The sequence below is a fragment of the Rattus norvegicus genome, chromosome 15 (genome assembly GCF_036323735.1).
Source record: "Rattus norvegicus strain BN/NHsdMcwi chromosome 15, GRCr8, whole genome shotgun sequence".
Lineage (NCBI taxonomy): Eukaryota > Metazoa > Chordata > Mammalia > Rodentia > Muridae > Rattus > Rattus norvegicus.
Genome location: NC_086033.1, coordinates 11,347,673 through 11,372,048, shown reverse-complemented (window position 1 = coordinate 11,372,048; position 24,376 = coordinate 11,347,673). Strand labels below are relative to the sequence as shown.

The following is a 24,376-nucleotide window of genomic DNA, read 5'->3' as shown; positions in this document are numbered from 1 at the left end:
TTCCTGTTTATTCACATGTCAGAAAAGGGGAGGGATGAAGAAAACACATTTTTTTTCTGCCTTTACAACCCAAGACAATGTCTCATAATTAGAAAGATTTGAGCAGCCATGGACAGGAGAAGCGGCTTTGCTGTCGCAATTGCCAGAGAATAGAGGCAGCTCTCAGTATCTCATGCTCCTGGGTTTGCAGGTAGCATTTCCGCTAAGACTTCTCTTGCTGCACTGGGAGGCCACAGTGCTTGTAAGTGCATTATTCTCAGTTCTTAAGAGTTCATCTTTAAAACTGGAAAATATCATCCTGAGTGAGGTAACCCAATCACAGAAAAACACACGTAGTATGCACTCATTGATAAGTGGCTATTAGCCCAAATGCTTGAATTACCCTAGATGCACAGAACACATGAAACTCAAGAAGGATGACCAAAATGCGAATGCTTCACTCCTTCTTTAAAAGGGGAACAAGAATACCCTTGGCAGGGAATAGAGAGGCAAAGATTAAAACAGAGACAGAAGGAACACCCATTCAGAGCCTGCCCCACATGTGGCCCATACATATACAGCCACCCAATTAGACAAGATGGATGAAGCAAAGAAGTGCAGGCCGACAGGAACCAGATGTAGATCTCTCCTGAGAGACACAGCAAGAATACAGCAAATACATAGGCGAATGCCAGCAGCAAACCACTGAACTGAGAACAGGACCCCCATTGAAGGAATCAGAGAAAGAACTGGAAGAGCTTGAAGGGGCTCGAGACCCCATATGTACAACAATGCCAAGCAACCAGAGCTTCCAGGGACTAAGCCACTACCTAAAGACTATACATGGACTGACCCTGGACTCTGACCTCATAGGTAGCAATGAATATCCTAGTAAGAGCACCAGTGGAAGGGGAAGCCCTGGGTCCTGCTAAGACTGAACCCCCAGTGAACGTGATTGTTGGGGGGAGGGCGGTAATGAGGGGACGATGGGGAAGGGAACACCCATAGAGAAGGGGAGAGGGAGTGGCTAGGGGGATGTTGGCCCGGAAACCCAGAAAGGGAATAACAATTGAAATGTAAATAAGAAATACTCAAGTTAATAAAGATAAAAAAAAAGAGTTCGCCTTTAAAGAAAATGACTGAGAAGATGTCTCTTGTGATGACTTAGCTGTCTGATATGGAAGGAAGAACTGCCCAAGAAAATCAGCTGGGCTTTGGCCATTAAAGTCTCTCCGGATATTTATAAAGTTTTACAGAAATTTGCCTGAATGCATCATGAAGCACCCTCTATAATTATGCTCAATTTTTTTTCTGTTTAGATGAGCTTATAAAGGTGGACTTCCTGACCCAGCCTAGCACACAGACTGTCCTGGGTTTGCTATGACATTTAGTGATGTTCTACTACTCTTGGGACTCCAAAACTGAAGCAGACCTACACACAGAAGCATTATCAGAGTGAGGCATTCTAAACATATTCTCCCGACACAATATAGTGTTTATCAGTGGCAATTAAGAAGACAGTTTTAAAGGAGTATGTCTGCAGGATGCCACAAAGCACACTTCAGTGACTACCAGAAGCTCTCAGATCATGAACACACATCCATCTCCCGATTGCAAAACTTTCTGTGACTGAGTGCTCTGTCAGAAATAGCCAGACTCCCCTCTGATAAGACTAGGGAAAGGAAAGCAAATGAGAAAAGCTAGAGCATCAGCTTGGAGAAATGGAGGTGGGCTGAGGGTGGTGAGGTCTAAAGGCTTCTAGGCTGCTTTAAATAGAGGGCCATCAGCACAACCTTCAGGGTTCCTGGTGGAAAAGACTCCACCAAGGCTTCCTGGGCTTTGCCCGGGTTTCTGTGGTATGGGCTGCTAGTGGCCTAGAAGTTGGCTTATGAGTGGGAAGTCAATCAGTACACTAGCCAGGTTAAAACTGAGAACACAGGACAGAGCAGCCCTGGGTGCTAAGCCTGCATGGGTCTGTCTGTGTCATTTCCAGGGGAATGTCTCTTCCTCTTTCTCCCTCTTCTTCTTCTCTGTCTTCCTCCCCTCCCTCCTCCTCCTCTTCTTCTTCCTCTTCTCCCCTTCCTCCTGTTTTCTTTCTTTCTTTCTTTTGTTCTTTCTTCCTTCCTTCCTTCCTTCCTTCCTTTCTTTCTTTCTTTCTTTCTTTCTTTCTTTCTTTCTCTCTCTCTCTCTCTCTCTCTTTCTCTTTCTTTCTTTCTTTCTTTCTTTCTTTTTTTGTTTGAGATAGATTCTTACTCTGTGTTCCTGGCTTGGAACTTTTGTGTGAGCCAGGCTGGCCTGGGGTTCATGGTGATCCTCCTGCTTCAGCCTGCTGAGTGCATGGATTCTAGGTATGTATCACTATGTCTGGCTAATATTTTTTAAAGGTCACCATATTGAGAAGTGTTTGTTTTCTACATAATTGCTTGGGGAGTGGGGGTTTTGAGCATTCCATATTTCTGCTACCTGCCTTCTCATGTAGGGTGCAGTTAAAGCAGTGGTGGGTTTGACAGTGGGTACAGGAGTTCCTTTCCAACTATGACAAAGATCAGCTGTATAATCTTGACCAAGATCCTTAGCCTTTAGCTTCTTCATTGGTGAAGTATACAAAGCTTCCGTGAGGCTAAAGAGACTGTGGAACAAAGGCCCAGACAGTGGAGAGTTTTCTGATACTTGAATAACTGTATCCTTGACTGGAGGACTGATCACCATGTTGCTGCTATCCGCCATTGCTGGGCAGCAATGGGTCAGAAGAGCATGGTCAAATATGAATGGTGAGTTCCATCATTGGGAGAGATATGCCCAGGAAGCTAGAGAAGACAGGAGGCAGAAAGGAGACACCTCACCCATTGGATTAAGGCTTAGTTGAACAATTGGATAGTTTAAAAGCACACTGGTGACCACTGCCAAGATATGTTAGAAGGCCAGGGAAGCAGTCTGTGGTAGACTAATGTCTTGTACTGCCAGAAATTAATCACATTTAGAGAAGCATTTGCTGATCTGCGGCTGCCTTCCCTCTAGTTAGAACTCTCACACCCCTGGGTGAGCAACACGGGTAAACCTAATGGCAGCACAACATGGCGACAGGAAAAGTGCATGGATCCCAGCAGGATCTGGGTCATGTGAGCGAGGCCATCTTGGAATAGCTGGTCTTAGCCTGGCCATTGGAGGGATGACCATCCCAGAACTGCACCAGTAATAACTGTCCAGTAAGACCCAAAGTTTTCAGCTCGTGCAGCAAGAAAGAAACACAGCAGGGCAGCATGTGGTACGTTTTCTCATGACCTTTTCAACACAATTGCTAGGTGTATCGGGAGGAGCTCGATGAGTTAGTTTCTCCTATGTCGATGAGGATGTAGGCACTGTGGAGTGAGTGGCTAGAGCTCTGGCCAGGTAGAAGTCAGCCCTTCATACAGCAGGGATAGTTTGGCTTTCTCTATCCAGAACAAGCAACTGGATCCTGTGAGAAGGGTCATGTCACCAAGCATTGTGGCAGGGGTCAGGGAACTAAAGCATACTACCCGCAGCTAGGCCACTGCTTCTTTTCTATAAGGAAAGTTGTTGGCGCAGGGCTACCCCCATTCCATCCCACAACTTCCTGTGGGTGGCTGGAGGAGGAGCAGGGCTGAGTCATTCTGACAGAGGCCTTACACATCTTCAAAGCCTAAAATACCTACCATATGGCTCTCCACAGGAACGATTTACCACCCCTGGCCTACAGCAGCCCAGGTGGGGCTGAGATGAGCCTTAACGTGAGTGTAGAAGGAAATAGGCTGGGTTATTTTTGTCTTAAGGAGTGAGGAAACGCTGAAAGAGCGTTTTCAGCGGCACTGGAGCTGATGTCACCTCGTTGTTGTATAGCAGCTCTAGTCAAGTTCATGAGAAGATTTGCAAGAACTAAAGCATGGCTGGGAGTAGTAGGTACCAGGCACCATTCAACCTGCTGAGTACACTTGAAGTACGTATGTATGTATGTATGTATGTATGTATGTATGTATGTATGTATGTGTGTATGTATGTATGTATGGTGCACTACCATATGTATCAGGCACTATTCCATAATATATGGTGTGTACCTCGGAATTACATGAGCAATGATGCTTAATAGATACCAAGTATCGTTCCACATGCTATCTACATGGGAATTCAGTATGTACTATGTACCATTCCGCATGCAGTACAGAGCAACTAAGTGTGTCTAGTGCTTAGAAGGTGCTACATGCCTCTCCACATTCAGCATACATGGGAACTGATTTCATATCCCCCATAATACTGTGATGAAGAGTACACATCTCTATGTGATGGCATGTTTTGATTCTTATTTTCAATTAGATTAAGAAATGCCTAGGGCATTGAGAAAGCACAGTTCTTGAGTTTTCAGAGAGGATTAGCCAAGGGGGAAGGACCTGCCTGTAAAGTATAACGTCATGTGCTCTGGATGCAGATTCAATAGTAAGGAGAAAGAAGGAAGTCTGTCAGTCGCCGGCTGCTCCTTTCTCTGCTTCCTGATCCTCTGAGATGTGAACAAGCAGCCCCCCGCCACCTTGTAAGGATGTGTTGTACCTGCCAATGGTAGACAGATAGACCTTCCTTCCATTAAAGCCCCCTTTTGTCAGATTTTCAATCATAAAGACTCGAAAAATAATGAATCCATCCCATTTTTCCAGGTGTGTAAACAGCAGGAATGTTTGCCCATGACCATCAAGCTGGGAGTAGCCTCACTGGGATTAGATTCCTGGAATCCACAGTGTAGGCACTACAATCTCAGAAATCCTAGAATTCACAGTGTAGACTCTATACTCTCAGGAAGCCAATGATGAAAAACACGACTCAGGTCAAAATTGTTCATAAACCATATGTATATAATATACGTTAGATACATGGTATCACTAGGTATCCATATCTGGCTTCAAGGTCATGATCCTCCTGCCTCAGCTTCCCAAGTACTAAAGTCTAGGAACGAATCAGTACATCTGGGGTAGCATTGTATTTGTAGCATTGTTTTTATATTGCTAAACATTTGACTAACCACGCTTTCACAGTTTGTTGCCTTTGTGCTCTAGAAAACATGTCCCTCAACTGGAAGTCCCCTAAATGGGACATCCCAGGGGTGTGTCTAGTGGCTTTGTTACTGTGGTGATGTTGTGTCAACATAGCAGTTACAAACTGTCCCTAGCAGCAAACCACACCCATTCATTAAGTTCTGACCATCATCATTTGTCTGCCGTGGTGCCTAGAAATGCCACCTGGTCCCTTGGAAGATTGTCCCCAATAATGGTAAGGTCATCGTGGTCACGGCAAGCAGAAGCCATGACAGGCACTACTTTTATTTACTTATTTTGAAGCAGGGTCTCAAATCTCTCAATCTGTTCCTAAACTTGCTATGTAGCTAGGGATGACTTTGAACTTTTATCCTCCTGCTGCCAGTGCTAGGATGACAGACAGTTTCCTCCATGCCAAGGTTAAACAGTGCCAGAGATGAAACCTAGAGCTTTACACATGTTAGGACAGCAGTTTCCTAGCTGAGCCATAACCCTGAAATCCCTTGTTACTCCTTGAGAACATACTCTGGGTTCTGTTTGGGAATTCTACTTCAGAGCAGAGGCTTCCACCTCGAATCATGACCCTGCATCTCCAGAAGAGCCAGATGAACCAGGGGCCCATAGCCTTTGTCAGTAGTCAAAGTGGTACAGACACATGGCTTCATGGAAAGCTCTAATTAAACAGAGGAACTTCGAAGAAGCTGTAATAAGGCCATCATCTTACTGTTAATATAGAGACAGTCTCTAACATAATCAGCTTGTTATAGACGTAACAGAAATTGTCTATCTGTATCCCAAGGATAGCTATCACAAGGGTGTGGCTAGTGGCTTTGTTGCCATGGTGATGTTGTGTCAATATAGCAGCCACTGGAAGTGAAAAGAAGTGGGCAGTGGGAGTGTCAGTTGGTAGAGTGCTTATCCGATATTCATGAGACCCTAGCTTCAACCTCCAGTAACCTCCAGACGCCCTCACCCACACCCTTCCAAGACACAGCCATACAGTCTGCTTTTACTAATCCACAAGTATAGCAAAGATTATGAAGTATTGTTTATACAAGATACAAGTTAGAAATACTTTATATGACAGAGTTAATTAATATATAAGAGCTAATAAATACCTTATTGGATATAATTAATAAATTGCAATATAAACACAGCAACTATGTTGATTGTATCACCCCAAAAACTGTATAGTTGTGTAAATTTTGACTATGGAATACAATTAAATATAAAAAACAGATTAAAGTTGTATACACCATATACGATTTTATTTTATAAAATCAAAATCTATAAATCCACATAAATGTTGAATTTTAACAGATTTTTCTCTGGGGAATAACCACGTTGTCTTCTATTTTCCAGAGAGTAACTGTATGATGGTTTAAATAACCAATGAGATTGTATTTTATACTTAAATATTTCTTTTTTCCTGGGTACATTATTGATTTATCTTCTTGTTTTCACTTCTTTGGGGTTTTACTCTATTTTTCTAAGCCAACTCAAATGCAGAGTGAAATTTTCCTACCCGTGGGGAAAGGTAGATCGTTTCTCACCACCCCCCAGCATTCAGTGGTCAATGTGTGCACAGGCCGGGAGCTCCAGGACCTGATCCAGTTCACGGCTCTGATTAAAGGCTTTCCCATCCCAAGACTCAGGACCACTTATGTGAGTCTATCAGACATCTGGGCTGCTGAGGTGTATTTTGTTGTTGGTTTTTTTTTTTTTTTTTCTAAAGAAAGTCAGAGTCCCGAAGTAAAGCAGGAGGTCAGAAGACTAGCCAAGCAGGAGTGGATGCGAATAGTCTGTGCTGTACAGCCAACGAAACCGCTTACTCTGCAGATGGAGCCTCGGCCCGGGGGTGGGGGTACCAGCCTGATGTTGCCTTCCCAGGTATCATGCAAGCAGGAAGCTACCACACCTTCTTCAGATTTCTGGGCTTGAGATAACTGAAACTTGTTTGGAAATCAAGGAGCATGTTTTGGTGTTTGCTGCATGCTATTAAGCACCCACCCTGACAGAACCAGGGAAGAGAGCAGGGCCTGTCCTGGTCATATTCATGAGAAATAGAGCCACGCTGAGGCCCACCTCAAGCCAATGGTTCCCACAACATAGCCATTTCCTCATATTGCTACTCGGAGCTGCTCCCATCAAGGCTGCTCAGACCTACTGAAGCTAGGCTGGGCCGATGACTGGTTCAGCTATTGGCATGCTACTCTGGACACCTCGTATGCCCTTTTCTTCTCTCTCTTCTAGAACCCCGCCTTTGAACATAACCTGGATCAGCACAGAACAGAATAGAGACTCCCTAGCCAACATCGACACTTCCAGAAACAGACCTGAGCCAATCCACAGCTGACCAGAGACCAATGAAAAATCACGCTTTTTGATTTACAGACCAAGACCAGGGGAGCCCGACTGAGGCCCAAGGGATTGTGAGCAGAGTAAAGGGCTGTGGCATGAACACATGAAGAAATCCATGTCCATGGCATGCTAAACCAGAGCTCCTGGCCAACACGTATAGAAACTGCTCGTGCTCATAAGCCCAATGCCACAGGCCCCGCAATGTTATCCTAGCACCCTGATAGTGTAAACGAATCATGCAGTCTAGATATTAAACCCAGACCTGAACGGCCAGATAGAGAGAGCTAGACAGCAGCTCTGTGGAAGAGCTGGCTTAAGACTCCACAGTTCCTCGGAGACAGGTCCATGGATAAATCACACCTGCCTGTGAGTCACTTTTGGTTTCTTTCTTATGATTACATGGCCTCTTTCACTCAGGTACGCCTCTCGGACTTGATAGTTGTCTAGCGCGATTCAAGCAGCTATCTCCTCTCTGACACACGTTCAGCCTCCAGTGCTCTGTGGGCAGAAGCTTTAATCCGACTCGGCTGAATTTACAATGCATCTACAGTAGCAAGTCCGTACAGGCTGAAAATCAAAGCATAATTCAAAGGCCATAGAGGCCTGAGGAGGCAGCCAGGAGATAAATCCCAATTTCAACCTTGGCTCGACTGCAAGTTGTTTCAGTGGACTGTCAATCATATTTAAAAATAAAATAGGACTACAAAGACACCAGATGGCATGTCCCGAGAGCAACAGTGCCATGCTACTCAGGACTCCTTCACAAGGTTCTTAACAAGAAAGAACTTGTGCTAGTGTGTGTGGGGAGGGGCAGTGTGTTTTCAAGGCCCAGCCGTGTTTGGCCTCAGTCACTCATTTGCAGACATTTCTGCACTTTAAACTAAAGAAAGGCAAGCAGAAGACGGAGACTGTGAGACGTAGCCAAGCTACAACCCCAGCTGGAGGTGACACTGTAGCCGTCAAACTCGCTTGTTTCTGGAGTAGGAGAGGTCACTTCTGAGAGAAAACGAGGGAGTGAGGCACTGGGGTACTCACCTTGCAGCCCTCGCAGGCACTGACGCCATAGTGGTAGCCCGATGACTTGTCCTGGCAGACGAAGCAGGGCTTGTACACCCGAGGCGGCGGAAGTGGAGATGGGGGGCTCGGGACGAGCTCCTCAGAGCTGGTACTCTGTGTCTCGATGGCTGCAGCAGAGACGAGAGGGAGAGAAGACAAGAGAAAGCACATTTTCAGTCTCTTTAGGTTTTCCCCAGTCAATTCCAACATCCATGCTCCAAGCTCAAGCAAGAGCCCTAGCGGGACTAAGCTCACAGAGGTCATTGTCCTTAGGCAGTGGGGACACTGACCGACCCCTGCAAAAGCAACCTCACATGTACCTAATTTAGAGTTCCCAGACACCATGAGGGTGATGAATACCGAGTTACGTGTGAGAAACAGAAATTCAAGTCAAGTCCCTTAGGTAGAGCCTTGTCTAAGACCAGAAGGGGTCAGGCAGAACTGAAGTCCAAGCCCTGAACCGCTCTCCTGTTTCCCCCAGCTTTCCTTCAGCTGGAGTCTTGTCTGAATTGTTTGACGCTATTGCTCACCTAACCCAAAGTTATTTATTTTTTATGACAAAATAAAGAAACCCGGAGCCCTGTGGGTCCATGGGGCTGAGCTTTTGCTATGTGGCTATAATGAATAAAAGTCATGACCTTGGGAAAGCTCAGTACTGATTTGAGCTGGCCCTGGGCCTGCAGCACCAAGAACCCCGAGCTTAGAAAGCGTAGCCTCTGGCCTGTGCCGGGAAAAGGTGCACTGTCATAAAGCCCCAGGTCAGTGTGTAGTTCGAGTTGGAGGCGGTATAGGGCACGACTAACTTCTAACTTGTCCACAACTGGTTTCTAAACATTCGTTTAGTTTTCAGAGGAAAGGTGGGTCACTATTATAAGCCCAGCTAGCCTCCAACTCCCAATTCCTCTGCTGCTGCCTCCCTGATGGCAATGCCACCATGCCTGGCTTTTTATCCCACACTATAAACCACACGATCATTATTTCCATTATCCAACCACTCAAACGCCACTGAAATGGAAACCCGTGGAGCTTGGACTAGATTGTTCTTCCACCGAAGTCAGAATGGGGGGCTGCCCTTCCTTACTGATGGCAAACAGAACCCATATGATACGAGGAGCGTAATTGGAGGGGGTCACATGCTTTTCCAGAATCTTCCACTCTCCAAATCGCTCCACAATACACAGAGTATTCCCAAGATGATCAAGTTTCTAGTTGTTGCTCTTCTCCAAATCGAGCTGGTGAAATGTCCTCTGGACAAGTTTCTTGTGCAGTCGCAGTCACAGCAGCCAAGTTCCTCTACTTGCTGAGCCTGATGCTCACCCAGGCTGTCTTACCAGGGACACAGAGTACCCCATATTGTACACAGTTGGCTTGGCCTCAGCCTCCCTGAGCCCGTATTTGCCGCCCTTGTATTGGTTCAGGTTAAGATAAGAAGGTTCAAATTAATTTGTCATCTGCCATCAGGTCACAGATAAGGTCAGACTCCTTGCCCTACTCTGACGGGGCTGTCATGACATTCTTTCCGCAAGGTTCACCTCCCACGATTCCCTCATTTTCCGGGTTCTAAACAATCACTTTCAATTCTTCTTGTGAACAAGACAAGCTTGCATAGCAATGAGAGACACCATCTCTACAGCCATGCCTGCAAGTGCAGCCATGTAGGGGAGGCCCAAGCTTCATCTCAGGAGCTCTGGGCTGGGTGAGGAGCCCCGACAGACCCTGTGCCAGGCAGGTGAGAAAATAAGCAGTCTAGCCATTTTCCTCACCTACCTAGTCCAAGGCTATTGTTACCTCTCAGAGTGCCATTCTCTCAGAGGTGCCTTCTGTGACGAATGTGTCCTCACTGTGGAAGGGAGTGTTGCTCCGTGGTAGAGCTTCTGCCTGACTTGTGTCACAGAATGGGTTCAATACTCAATATAAAATCAAAGGACAGAAGAAAACTAATAAAAGGCCCCTTCTTATCCCTGGTCACTGGGTCATATTATTTTATTTTATTTTCTGTAAAATTTTAACTGCTGACAAAATTTCGAAAGTTCTTTTTTTGTTTAAAACTTGATATTTTATGATTGCCCCCTCCCTCCCTCCACACAGCCAGTTCCAGTCCTGTGAGGCCAGGAACTCTAAATGCTCTACTTATAGCCGTGTGCCAGACCTGGGTCTTCCTATAGAGCAGGCGATCAATAAAACACTGGTTGAACTGATTCACGAACTTTCCCCTCCCCCTTTCTTTTCAAACGCTAAGAGCTCTTCTAAGTAGCTACATGATAAAATTTGAAATCAAAAAGCATTCTTATACTCATTTGCTTCCTTAAAAAAGCAATTAGCCCTTTGGAACAGAATCAACTATAATTATAGTATTTTCATAATTCATAGGGATCTTTGAATGAATTCACTTGGGGTAGTCTGAGTCCGAGTAGATAAATCCATTATGATCTTTTCAGGTTAGATCCGAGGACAGAGATGAAGGCATCAATCTCGAGCACCAACTTCTTCTGGCACAAAGAAGCCTTGGCTCTGGGGTTTGTGGTCCAGAGGTGCCAAGTGTCCAGCAGACAGGGAGGGACTTGCTTGGGAAGTCACTGACACTTGCCAAGATCAGGTCTTAATGGAAAATATTTTCACACTCTTCCATGTCCCTTCAAAGGCTGACCAGGAATCATGGCATCCACGAAAAAATGGTACCTGTTGAACTTAACACATTCATCTTTGTAAAACTGTAAGGAAGTTGAGGCATGAGTGTGTGTGGGCTCCCAGGCATGCATCTCACAGCCTCTCCCCTTAGATACCCACTGTGGTCTTGGGGCACCCCTGCAAGACTTTTTTCCATGCTCTTAAATGCTTTTGTTTGCCTACTAAAGTGGAATTATACTGAGACTGGGGCCCTGTTTAGTTTCTGACATCATGACTGTAGTTCCTTGTTAGTATTTTTCCTCCAAAGCATCTCATCTCACAGGAATGAAGATCTACACAGATCACCCCAGTGTATTTCTATCCATTTCCTTAGCGTACATTCTCAGAGTCCTTGGTCCTGCCAAGGTTGGACTCCCAATGTAGGGGAATGTGGGGGGACAGGAAGAGGGGTGGATGGGGAGGGGAACACCCTTATAGGAAAAGGGGAGGGGTATGGGATAGGGGGCTTATGTCTGGGAAACTGGGAAAGGGAGTAATATTTGAAATGTAAATAAAAAAATATCCAATAGAAGAAAAAATATCAGAATTGTAATTATTAATTTTAACAGAGATGATATTTCAAAAACACTTTTGTTAGCGTTTAATTCATGCTGACAAACTGACTTCTAGGAAGGCTGCCCCCTGTCACGGCCTTCGATCCCATGCACATCCTCCAGGTCAGGTTGGGGTGCGTTTCTGTTCTTACATCAACGGCTCTGCGGGCCCCTCAACAGGAGCACTCTGCCCTTCACGTGAACGGGGCATGAGCTCCATTGAACAGTTACTCTGGTTCGTCTCAGAGAGTAGTAAATCGAGTTCTGTCAGGGCCGGACTCAGTTGTCATAGCCATGCCCTGAATATCAAAAGTGGGTGATGAATTTCTATAAACACGCCATTCCAATACCTGTCCTGAGGGGAACTCTGCATTTTATCTTCGCACTGAGGAAACAGAAGGGGAAGTGAGCTAATCCCACACAGTGTGAGAAACAGGAGGGTAAGGAGAGGCCTGTAGACGTACAAAATCCCTAAAGGTTTTAACATTTCAAAGAGGCTGAGAAGAGCCGTCTGTGGATGAGCAGCATTTATAACAGCGAATAGACAGAGAAGGCTTTTCCGGAAATCTCTTCCAAGCAAGCAACTGAGTGCTGCACTTGGATCCTCACCAACCGGCATGGCCACTGGCCTGTTCACCACACCACAAAGGACTCCCACACCCTCATTCGGAGCCTGGTTGCTTGAAACCAGAAGGACCTGCATTATGCTAGGCTGTGTTGTGGGCTCTGTGAGGCTCCAATGAGCATGGCATGGTGAGGCAGACCTTTCTTCCCAGCTTTTTAGGAGGCTGAGGTAGGAGAGGAAGGTGGGAAGCCTGGGCTACGGAATGACTTCAGAGCCCTACCTAGGAAGCTCAATGAGATCCTGTCTCAAAATGTTAAAAAAAAATACCAAAAAATCTGCTGTAGTTAAATGCCTAGTATATGTGGGACCGTGGGCGGAATCCCCAGTATAAAAAGATTAAATGTGTTTTTATGTAGTCTATGGTTCTATGTTTCCTCTATGTGACCTACAGTGCTTAAAGTGGCAGGAAACCGAAGGGACTAAAATGAAAATTTTCAAAAGAACTGTGGGTAAACGTTCCAGTGCATGCTCTAGAAGGGACACCAGGGAGTGGCACCAAGATAGAAGAGGAAGGAGGATTTCCGTGGATCTGCCTGGTCTCGAGTACAGCACAAAAACACTGTGGCAGAGTTTACCAGCCTTCTTCTTGTTAGCTGCATGCTTACCTTCCTTCCCACAAAGAGAGGAGAATCAGTGGGGGACAGAGGTGGCTCTCCTTCCAAGGGACAGTTTTCGTATTTAAGGTGGATTCCCTTTTACTGAACACCTTTGGTACTTAAGGTGGATACAGATGGCTTAGCCATTGATCTGTTCACCGTCACCCTGTTTAAATCAATAATCTATTAGTCCCTTTAAATTAGAGCTGGATTCGTCAAATGCCCTTGAGAGGCCTCAAACATTTTCTCCCTTATTCCAAGCAAGCACAATCAGTCTACAGAATGATAAAAATTTTGCAGGGAAACTCTGCCGGCTCAGCAGACAATGCGTTCTGTATTAGCTCATTCAGCAGTTTCAAACGGGCCAAAAAAGCAGCTGGTAGAGTTCCCACGGGGAAAGACGCTCGTGACATCCAATAAAGCAGACGCACCGCAGCCATCCCGGTAGACCGCAGGCTAGGGAGTCAGTCTCGGAGGAACAATTCCCATCCACCCCTCGCCTCCTGCTTTTCTCCATTTCCTTCCTGACTGACTCTGTCCCATCAGGTCACTGCCTCTCCAACCAGCAGCATCATCCAATTGCGAACCAGATGGGGAGCTGGCTTCTTTGCTAGGGCACGGGTAGGGAAGGGGAGCCTGGCTGTAGAGCTGAGGAATGCCTGGGCCTACCGTCATATAGAAGCCATGTCCACATCAGAGAGGCTGACAGCCCTGCTTGGCGATACATGTATCTTGGGGACTGGGGACTTTTGAGAACTAAGAAGGAGCCAAACTTGCAGTTAGAATATTTGTACCCCACCAGTACTACAGCACTCACGGGCTGGTCCTTGAGGAAAACTTAGTGATCTGCTTGCCTTGCCCTTCTCTCTTTCTCCCTCCCTCTTTCCCTCCCTCCCTCCCTCCCTCCTTCCCTCCCCCTCTCCCTTCTTTCCTTCTTTTCCGTATGTTTCTTGTCATGTGTAGCACAGGCTAGCTTCAAATTCACCACGCTGCTAAGGCTGGCTTTGAACTCTTGACCCTCCTGTCCTACCCATCAGTGTTCCTCAAAGTATGGCCCACAGTAGGAGCACTTCACAGTTAGGAGAGATGGTGCATGACTTCTCAGCTAGTCTGTGGTGAAGGGCCATTCCCAAGCTCATCTTTCATAAACGGACCAAATGCAATCAAAACTACATTAGAGACTGCGGAAAGCAAAGACCATTCCAAGGCAACAACTAGAAACTAGCTCTAAGAGACAAAAATCATACCTTCAGTTTGGTGGAAAAGGTCTGCCCCTCTCCCACTGGGACTGGCAGCAAAGACCAGCACAGAGAACCCACCTGCCCACCTCGGCTGCTGGTGAGATCTGTGCCCACTGAGCCAGCACAAAAGCCCAGCCAGTACCACACAGAGGCAGCACTCGTAAACACTGCCGGAAGCGTAGGGCTTGCTTCAAAGCAAAAAGGAAAAACCTTAAAACAGAACAGAACCCAAAACACAGCTGCCCCTTAAGTGGGTATTGCACTCAATGGCTGGACTCACCTGGGAAAACACAGTATAAATGTCCCTTTGTCAACAAACCTGAGTGTGGCTTAAGTACACAGAACGTCTCCAACAATAGCTGCTTGACAATTCCTTTCGTGCTTGGCATTTTTTCTAAAGGTTAGATTAAGCAGATAACAGGTTTAAGAGCTCAGTAGACCCTTTGGCCTTTGTGAGAGCTAATTTACAGCCCACTAGCCCCTGTTGACAGATTACAGGCTCCTATGTTTGGCTTGATTAGAGACAGGCAGGCAGGCGGCAGGCATCAGGCACCATGAAAGGCCTACCCCTTTACTAGAACCTTCTGATTAAGACAGGGTTTGAAGGCAGCCTCTGGGCAGCTGATACTTACGTGGAAAAGCAGCTGGAAAGCAAAAGGCATTTCCTGCACAGCCCCTGGGGACTTTGGAGCCTAACTCTGGGGTATGCGGGTAGGACTCGTTGCAGCTAATCAAGGGCAAGCGGCACGTTGCATTTGGTCAAAACATGCAGTTAGGTTTGATTTTTGTTGGCATCAGAGAGCCAATCTGGGTCCCCCGCCCCCCTCCATTTTTTCTGAGGATTCTCTGCAGGATCGCAAAGTCCACTGGCTCAGCTCACATACAGAGGGGAGAAAGTCAAAGGAAACGCCAAAGTTCAACTAAAGTACAAGTAATTAGAACCAGATTCAGCCGTTGCATATGCGCATGCGTGGGCGCGCTTGCATAGCCTTTTTATTAACTTGTCATTTGCAGGCCTAGGGACCCTGGATGGGATGTGTGGAAAACTCTGCACCAACCATGCCTGGGGAGAAGGCTCATGGGCCTCGAAAAAGGTGCTTTGTAAGCCTGCAGTTCTCTAGGAGGGCTGGTCCTGAAGTGATGCAGTCCTAGGAGGCTTCACAGAGAGGTGGGACAGCAGCAAAGGGAAACCCCACCCCAGCTTTAGTGTCCTGGCTGAGTAACCTGCAGGTGACCCCAGCCAGCACTGTGTGTGCTTGCCCTAGTCAGCGCTGACACTAGAGAAGCTGGAAAAGAGGTGTGACACTCTCCCCTACTATGACCATGCATGTAACAGGTGCTGAACATAAGGCAGGGGTTGAAAAGCTCCGTGCTGGGTTGGGGATTTAGCTCAGTGGTAGAGCGCTTAGCGCAAGGCCTGGGTTCGGTCCTCAGCTCCAAAAGAAAGAAAAGAAAAAAGAAAAGCTCAGTGCTACAGACTGATTTCTGAGCCACTAAAGGAAGCCTTTGCTTTTCATAGGATAGTGCCTGATCCTCATCTGGATGATGTGTTAGGGCATAGAACCCAGCCTGCCCCGAGACTGTGGACCACCTGGCAATTCCTCTGCACATTAATATCTAGGTTCTCTAACATAAAAAGGTCATCCACTATCCTCATCACCTCCCAATTGATTCCATTTTTCTGGGTCTACTTGGCTTGGGAGCGTTTCAAGCCTTAAGATGTAGGCTTTGTGGAATTAGCTTGTGATAACCCAGGAACTCAATTCTTGCTCATGAATTTGGCTGTGGCTTCTACCTGATGCTGTAAGAAACCTGAAGGAACAGTATCTGTTGTCTACTGGGTAGTGGTCTTGCTAACCCATCACCCCTCCCTAAAACCATGGGGGAGAGAAGGAACAGGGGCTCTATCCTGTGTTGAAACAGATTCTGCTCTCTTTAATCCACACAAATAATTTCCCAACACTGACATGATTCAAGTTCTGGGTCTCAAAAGAGAGAGAGGCTACTGTTCAGCTCGTGACCCCACCTGTATGAGCTCACCACCAGTTGAGACATCACTCTGGGGAATGACTTTCACCAGAGTTAATGATGTCATACTTTCACAGGGGACCACAACAACATGACACCTATATTTCATCTTCATCCCATGCATCCACTTCAAGGAACATAGGTGAAGGGTCCTTTACAAGGTGTTCTGTGTGAGGCTGTTACCTGGGACATCTTAAGTCAGCTCAGGACAGGGTTCAAATAGACCTTCCCTGAAAAGCACAAGAGGCTGACATTTCTAACTGTGTATTAATGATCAGGCTGGAGACGGCCCTACATCGAGAGAACACACCCTGAGTGGCCTCAGGAATCAGGTCAGCATGGGACCATTGGGGCCAGAGTATCAAGATCCCCTAGAGAGATTACCCCAATGACACATGGGTCTGTTCCACATTCTACTTCTAAATCAGGAGTCTCATGGCTTTTAAGATGGCATTGTACTAACATTGTTTTCATACACTCAGCTATCCCATGTGGAAAGTAGACTCAAACACAAACATTAAGGCATCCATGATGCAGGCACACCTTTATGTGTGTACTGAAGGCTAGGTTGTCGTCAGCCTGACAGAAAAGTAGCAGGAAAGCCGGTGTGGTGGCTCACATCTGTCAAGGTAGCACTCTGGAAGCTGAGGCAGGAGCATTATGAGTTCGAAACCAGTCTTTGCTACAGCGAGTTCAGGATAGCTGGGGCTATACAGCAAACTCTTGTCTCAAAGATAAAATAAAAGTTAAAAGGAGGAAAATGAAAGCATTGGGCAGGTGATTTTCAGAAAGCAACATTGAAGTCCTCTTAGCCATACTCTGCCAGGGTTATGTCCTGAGGCGGCATCGGCATGAATAACTCATACAAGAATTTTGCCAAACCGCTCTTCTCAGAAACAGGGCTCTACTTGGTTGCATATATGTTCCCTGGAGGTTTTCTGTTATTTCTTACGGGTATATACCATGTGTACAGCCTACAATGACCGTGAAGCTAATTTAACTCTCACAGTACAGGTTTTTGTGATGATGTCATGCACCTGTATAGACTTTGTGGTAGAGATTGTAGGAGTTCATGGCCTTGGCTCCCACATCAACTAAACTTCACCTCCATCTACGACACGTGAACTCAGTAACTGTGTTGCTTCCTTTATTTCTCTTAGCCCCACTGGTTCCTTCCTGAAGATTCAGATAACCCTAAAACTCTGGTTGGTGAGTGAAAAGCAATATTTGGAACTTGTCTAGCATCCAGGAAGGGCTCACGGTGTCCTGGGTCTTAATGGACCCTTCCTGCAAACCGTTTTCTTCCACCTTCCTGATTCTAAGGCAGCGATTCTTAATCAGCGCCACCGTTTCCTGTAGGGACACTGATGTATTCTGGGCTGTTGCCGTGGGGTCTGTTGTTTGAGAGTTGGGGGCCAACAGCCTCTGCTCTAGGACTAAGACACAAGTGGGCAGACAAATCAGCAAGCCACAAGTGCCACATGCTAAGATCAGTGACCACGAGATGGCACAGGTCTAAGGGAGGACTGACAACCACACCACCCTTCCAGCGGGATTTCCACCCAAGCCAGGCAATGTTACTTCTTGTACACAGTGGCACTGGAGCTGAGCTCCTCCTTTCCCTGCCCCACCGGCTCTCGCAGGCTGCTCTACCCGTCAAGTGCCTTCTGTGCGTCTTTCTTATAACCAACTCTATGTTTGTGTCAGAGCTGTTTTGGCTTTCTATACTAAAAGAGTGACTAAAGACAAACCCAGCCAGGAACTCTAGTACCCTCGAGACAGAGTCATCAGATATGGTCTAAGACATCTCATAGGGCCTTTCCTCCAAACACAAAATGGCTTAACCCAAATTACAAAGAATGCTGAAGTGGGAAAGGCTGAGCAAGGTGAAGAGAGTCCTCGTAGGAAGGCATTGGAGAGGGATGCAGGGGATCACAGAGGTAGTTTCCTCGTAGCTCAGCTAAGTGAGGACAGAGAGCATTGGTAGTCACCTTGGCTCTTATGGCTAGCATCCATTCTGCAGGCTGAGGGGTGTGTGACTACTGAGTCCTAAAGTGTGTTTTTCAATGGCTACAGCGAGGAGGCAAGGAAACACACAGGAATGGCCGCTGTCTCTTGGTTATTAGAGCGCTGAGACAGAAGGATAAGGTCGATGTGTTAATACGGCTCACAGTCACCACAGGAGTGACAAGTGCCTCTGGGGCTTCACCAAATAACGGCACCAGCAAGAGTAAACAGGTTTCAGTGAAGCAGGTGGCAGGCTAGTCACCCACAAGCTGTACTAAGCTTCCTGTACGCATTAATTCCCAGGGGGGAGCCTAGAGAGCATTGGATATAGCAGCCTTCTAGAAGTAAGAATTCAGAGGCACAGGGTGGAGAGGCAGCGCAAGCTACTAGCAACAGAGGCCAGGGAACTGTTGGACATGTCTCTTACCTTGAATTGTCTTGGGTTCAAGAGTACAAGAGTCAGGGATCAGGCGAAGATGGTCATATGCTTTTAAGACTTCTATGGCTCTCGCAGGCCACTCTGCCCCGTCAAGTGCCTTCTGTGCTTCTTTCCTACAACCAACTTTATGTGTGTGTCAGAGCTGTTTTGGCTTTCTATACTAAAAGAGTGACTTAAGACAAACCCACCCAGGAACTCTAGTACCCTCGAGACAGAGTCATCAGATATGGTGACATCAGCAGAAAGACAGGGAGAAGGGAATGATGCGGGTTTTTTGTTTGTTTGTTTGTTTTGTTTTGTTTTCCTGGGTTGGGGACCCGAGCAGTTAGTATAGGGCCTCATGGTCCAGCCACTCACACATCAGGCTGTCCCCTCACTCCTGCAGGCACCACATGTCCAAAGTTAACTTGGAGCGGCACTCTAGTAGCCAAGAATCAGCTGCTGTCCTGATTCCTTGGATATTCTGAAAGCCCATCTTTCCAGAGGGGTGTCTTGTTTGAGGGTTGGGGTTGAGAGTATTAGCCTTGGGGCAGACCTTCCTGGATTCAAAGCCCATGTGTTTCAGAGACGTTCCTTAGTTTCCCAGCCTCACTTTCTACGGGTGCAAAATAATAGCATGCCCTCACGGAATCGTCGAGGAGATTAAAACGCACATCATTATAAAGCACTTGGCACAGGGCCTGAACAGAACAGAGTGCCGCCACTTAGGCGGGCGATTCTGGGGCAGGGGGTGTCAATGTTCTTCCCCTTTTGAGCTTCCTCCTGGCTGCTGCTGTCCTATCTTGATTGGTTAACCTCCTCTTCCACTTTCCCCGCCCACAACAATTTCCTCTCCTAACAGAACCGAGAGAGCCTTCGGAAGAACTTTAAGCGGAGCAAGCCCTGTTCCCTAGTTTCTCACAGAGTGTTCCTTTCTTCCTAAGCCTATGGACATCCGTCCAAAACTCTGTGCTTCCACTCTCTCCCATGACTCACCCTGATGGGTCTCCATTTCAGGCTGCCAAGCACCCCTAGAGTCCATACCTATAATCCCTGCACTTGGGGTAGGGTGCTGAGGCAGGAGGATTGCTGTTCGTATAAAGCCACCTCAGGCTAATACGTGATTCCCTGTCTATAAAAACAATCAGCCAAACAGACAAACAAACCAATTAATGGACTATTTCATTTAGGCGGACAAGGCAACACGGGCAGGCATGACTAGCCAGTGTCACAGCTAGACCAAACAGGTTATGAGGGAGACTGCCTACACAGATAGACAATGAGAAGAGAGCAGACAGCCTGCCAGTGCCTGGCAGGGGAGGATGGATGGACCCACACTGTGCTCACAGGAACACCACTAGCCACCCAACAGCTTGGTTGATTTGCTCTTCTAAGTTGTAGGTGGACAATCAGGAGAGTGAGACAGCTGTAGCCTGCCCTCGGCTGATAGGGTCTGCCCAGGATGATGATACTCTGCACTGGTAGATGTTAGCGCTATGTTATCACTTCACTGCCCTATACGCTTTCTGGTAATAAGGATGCTGGAGAAATGGACCAGGTCACAGGAAGTGCTGTAATTCACACAAGGAACATCAAAGCCTAGAGGCTACACGGTGTAACCTCATAGACAGAAACTGGCTTGCTGTAGGACCCACCTTCTCATATCCCCACATGTAGATCTTGTACTGATAAAGCACATCCTGATTCTTGGGGGCCCTGCTTGGTTTTGTAGGGGTTTGTTAGTTTGTTCATTTGAGACAGGGTTCCAGAAAACATGGAACTCAGGGTGGTTCTTTTGTCTTAGCCGCGCAAATATCGCGATTAAGGCATGGCCTGCCATGACCTGCTCGGTTTTTAAGTTTTAAGGCAAATTTGGATATAACAAATGACACGGAATAAACATGTCAGGGAACTGTGGCCTTCACAGCTTCTGTCCAAACAGCCGGGATCTGTTGCTGGGGAGTGTGCAGACATCTGCAAAACGTGACTGATAGGTGTGGCCTGACCACAGCCCAGATTAATCTAATCTGCTGACCTATGCATGCAGATAAACTAAACTCCTCCTACTAACAGCGTCCCCACCATATCTTAGGGTAAAATTCATGAATTCTCTCACTTCAGAGAGAGACAGAGAGAGAGACAGAGAGAGAGACAGAGACAGAGACAGAGAGAGAGACAGAGACAGAGACAGAGAGAGAGACAGACAGACAGAGACAGAGACACAGAGAGAGACAGAGACAGAGACATAGGGAGAGACAGACAGACAGACAGAGACAGAGACACAGAGAGAGACAGAGACAGAGACAGAGAGAGAGACAGACAGACAGAGACAGAGACACAGAGAGAGACAGAGACAGAGAGAGAGACAGAGACAGAGACACAGAGAGAGAGACAGAAACAGAGACATAGGGAGAGACAGAGACACAGAGACACAGAGAGAGACAGAGACACAGAGACACAGACAGAGAGTGCATGACAACCATATGTCACTGAGACTAGGACATGTTTTGAAAGCACAGTCACGACGATGTGTTGTAAGGGGCTGGTACTATTTTACCAAGATCACCCCGTGGATACACTTTTATTAGTCAGAGGGGTCAACATGCTCGCGCCATAAATACATTTCTGAACTCCTTCCTGCATCTTCTGTCTACTGGCTTATTTTTCATGTCCTGTTTCCTGGCCTACAGCCAGGCAGAATGTGGGCGTTTTAATACCTTTAATCCATTATATGGACTTTTTAAAGGTCCATAAGACAAAAAATAAAATGTGCTTTCATGGTCAAATATGCAATAAACCTGAAATGTCCTTTAATATTTCATAGCCCACCTTCCAGCCTGGCCGTGGCTGTTTCCCAGTTTCAGTGCCCAGAACGGTACAATGTAAGCATTGCTAACTCTCATGTGACGGTGTAGAGAACGCTCCACATTTTATAAACAATGTGTTCCGCTGGGCACTTTGAGGAGATTATTGTTCCTCGATATTCTGAAGACTCGAAATCACCATCCACTTACATATCTACTGCAGAACCCTAGTATGTGGCAAAGCAACAAACTAGTCACGCTGGTGTGTGTGTGTGTGTGTGTGTGTGTGTGTGTGTGTGTGTGTGCGCACGCACGCGTGTGCTCGTGCACGTGTATCGTTTTGCTTCTGAGACAGAGCCTCAGTGTGCGGCAGAAGCTGGCCTTGAACTTGCAGCAATCCTCCCACCTGTGCCTCCTGACTACCGGGTCTATAGGGCTGTACCACTGCACTAGACATAGTCAGGTTGATTTTTATTAGGTCATTGTTTTGAAAAGGCGGTAGGATTTCTACAAGCACATGTCTCGTGGACACAAGCCTTGTAATACTGGTTCCTCATTGGACTGACTCCTAGTTCCCAAATGCTTACATAACTGCCCAGCACATCTAGTGAGCTTCCTGTGGTTGCTACCTGCCTGTCACCTGTGCCCTCTCTCCAGGGGTGCAGGTGTCTGCTTATGGGGCTGCCATGTTTTATTTGCTCCCATGGGGGCAAATTATCCTTCCTACAGTGGACACTGCAACCTACCATTATGGCAGAGGGCCCAAGGTAATGGGCAGTAAGGCTCACTTGATACCCACTAGAGGAGGGTTTGGATCACTGGCCTGTTACCTTGTGTGAAACATCTGTTTCCCGTGAGCCAGTTGAAGGTGCAAACATCTGTAAATAATAAGCCCGTGTGTGAACTTCATTTAATGAGCTAGGACACAGAGGGAGCTGAAGAGTAGGGTACAGCAATTAGAGCTGTTTGTTAAAGATGGATTGGGTTTTTTTTTTTCCTTCCTTTCACTTGGGAGCGCTTGCTCTGTGGGTTCTGAGGTTTCTAGCCTTCCGTGTCTGCCCTCCCAACACAATATCTGGGGATGTGTCTTACGCCCAGCAGAGTTCGCTATGTGTCCTCACAGAGTGAAAAGCCCCACCAGCCTCGTTGCTCCTTGCTTACTCTTGCTCACAAACACTCTTCTATAAGATGGAGAACAGTGCCTTCCTCCTCAGTCCCTTGCTTCCTCCAAAGCAGCTCACGATGAGTCTCCTAAACACTGGGATCCTGGTGACTGTTTCAGTTTAGCAAAGACCAATCACAACGAAGACACCAAGGCAAGAAGTAAACTTGGGTCAAGTCTCTTCTAATTTGTCTCCTAGCTTTATTTCTCTTTTCTTTCTTCACACTTTCTAGAGATGGGTGAAAGAGGTGGAGGTAGAAAAATAGTACTATCTTATGGAACAGGAAGGGCCATAAAAAATCTACGCTGCCACCAACGGGTGTGCCCCGAGCCAGATGAAACCGCCTCCTGTTTTCTGAACATTCCCAGATGTCCACAAGGACTTGCTGTGGTAGCCAGCAGGAACTGTACCAGCTTTGCGGCCGCCTTGACATCACTTCTGCTTTCAGTCACCACCAAATATCTAAACAACCAAAGAGCAGGGACCACCTGAGGTGTTCTGCAATTCAAATTCATTTCCACTGAACTACGCCTAGCATCCGTTGTGTGCCAGGTCCTGGGTTACAAACAAAGCACATAGGGTATATTCAGGGGGAGATACCTATAGAAGAGTGCCTGGGACTTTGCACAAACAAATAAGGGCTTCCACAGAGTTCGGCTCACACTCTGCTGACTTGAAATTTGTTGAGATGTCCAACCTGATCATTGGAGTAGTTTGAAGAAGTTGGAATAGTGTGTCCACTGCAAACCCAGGACAGGTATGAACACACTGTTTGCTCCCATGGTACAACTAGCAGAGGAATCAGGAGGGGAAACCACTGGGTCCTCTGAATTGTTAGGAAGAAGCTTTTCCCAGACTCAGAGAATAGTTGCTCTCTCTCAGAGGGAAAAGCCATTCAACATTTGACTGAGCTCCCAGCCGGGGCAACTCTGTTTACATTCTCCTGTGGTCTGTTTGCCATCTACTTAAAAAGATAATTAGAGCTTGCTAATAGCAGAGAGAAGCAAAGGCTGAAGACTGAAGATGGGGCTGAAGGGAAAAGGGAGGCAAACAAGAAATAAGAGCTGAGGCCAAGAGAGCTGTGTGGCCTCGCGAGGCCACATGGCGATGGAAAGTTAAATTAATTCTGATAAAATATTATCTGTATGTCACAGACTCAAGAGCCATGTGTGACTGTTGTCAATTGTATCAGACAATGTATGCTCTCATATAATGTTTCTATCATATGGAATATCCTACTTGAGGGCATTGGTTTGAGATCTACAAACGGAAGCGAGCCTAAACATCTCCATGGCTCCATGGCATACAGTTAACAAAGTGCTCACAGTGCAGGCCTGACAGAGACAGTGTCTGACCTCGGAGATCTCCTAGTGCAGAAACACACATACACTCATGCATGCTCACACAGACTCATGCACTCACGCACACACACATGCTCAAGGACACACACCTGTACATACGGAAGGAAGCCAACAGGCAGAGGAAGTGCACCCGAGAGCAGGGGTGTCATTGGAAATTCTTTCGGCTTTTCCACCCTTAATTTTTTCACAATAAGACATGGGGAACATGGTTTGTATAGTGAGAAGCACGTGCTGAGCCTGTTGGTTTTTGGTCAGCTCGATGCAAACTAGAGTTGTCGGGGAAGAAGGAACCCTAATTAAGGAGTTGCCTCTATTTTCATTGGCCTGTGGGCAGGTCATGTAGAATGTGGAAATCATTAATTTCCACAATTAATGATTGATGTGGGAGAGTCCAGTCTACTGTGGGTGGTGTCATTCTCTAGGCACATGGGCTTGGGCTGTATACATAGCTGAGCAAATCGATGGTTTCTGCCTCTG

The 24,376-nt window shown here is 46.7% G+C and overlaps 1 protein-coding gene across 3 annotated transcripts in view; it reads right to left on the bottom strand.

The window, feature by feature from the left end:
- The window catches only part of Rarb (retinoic acid receptor, beta), a 644,786-nt gene that overhangs the window by 109,989 nt on the left and 510,421 nt on the right, over positions 1-24,376 (bottom strand). For 2 of the 3 annotated variants that reach the window (XM_017599578.3, NM_031529.1), the window contains one exon: positions 8,415-8,563. In XM_017599578.3, coding sequence (XP_017455067.1) covers positions 8,415-8,563 — 149 coding nt within the window. Of the gene's footprint in view, positions 1-8,414; positions 8,564-14,124; positions 14,271-24,376 lie in introns of those variants that run through there. The other variant, XM_017599579.3, reaches the window with a different exon arrangement.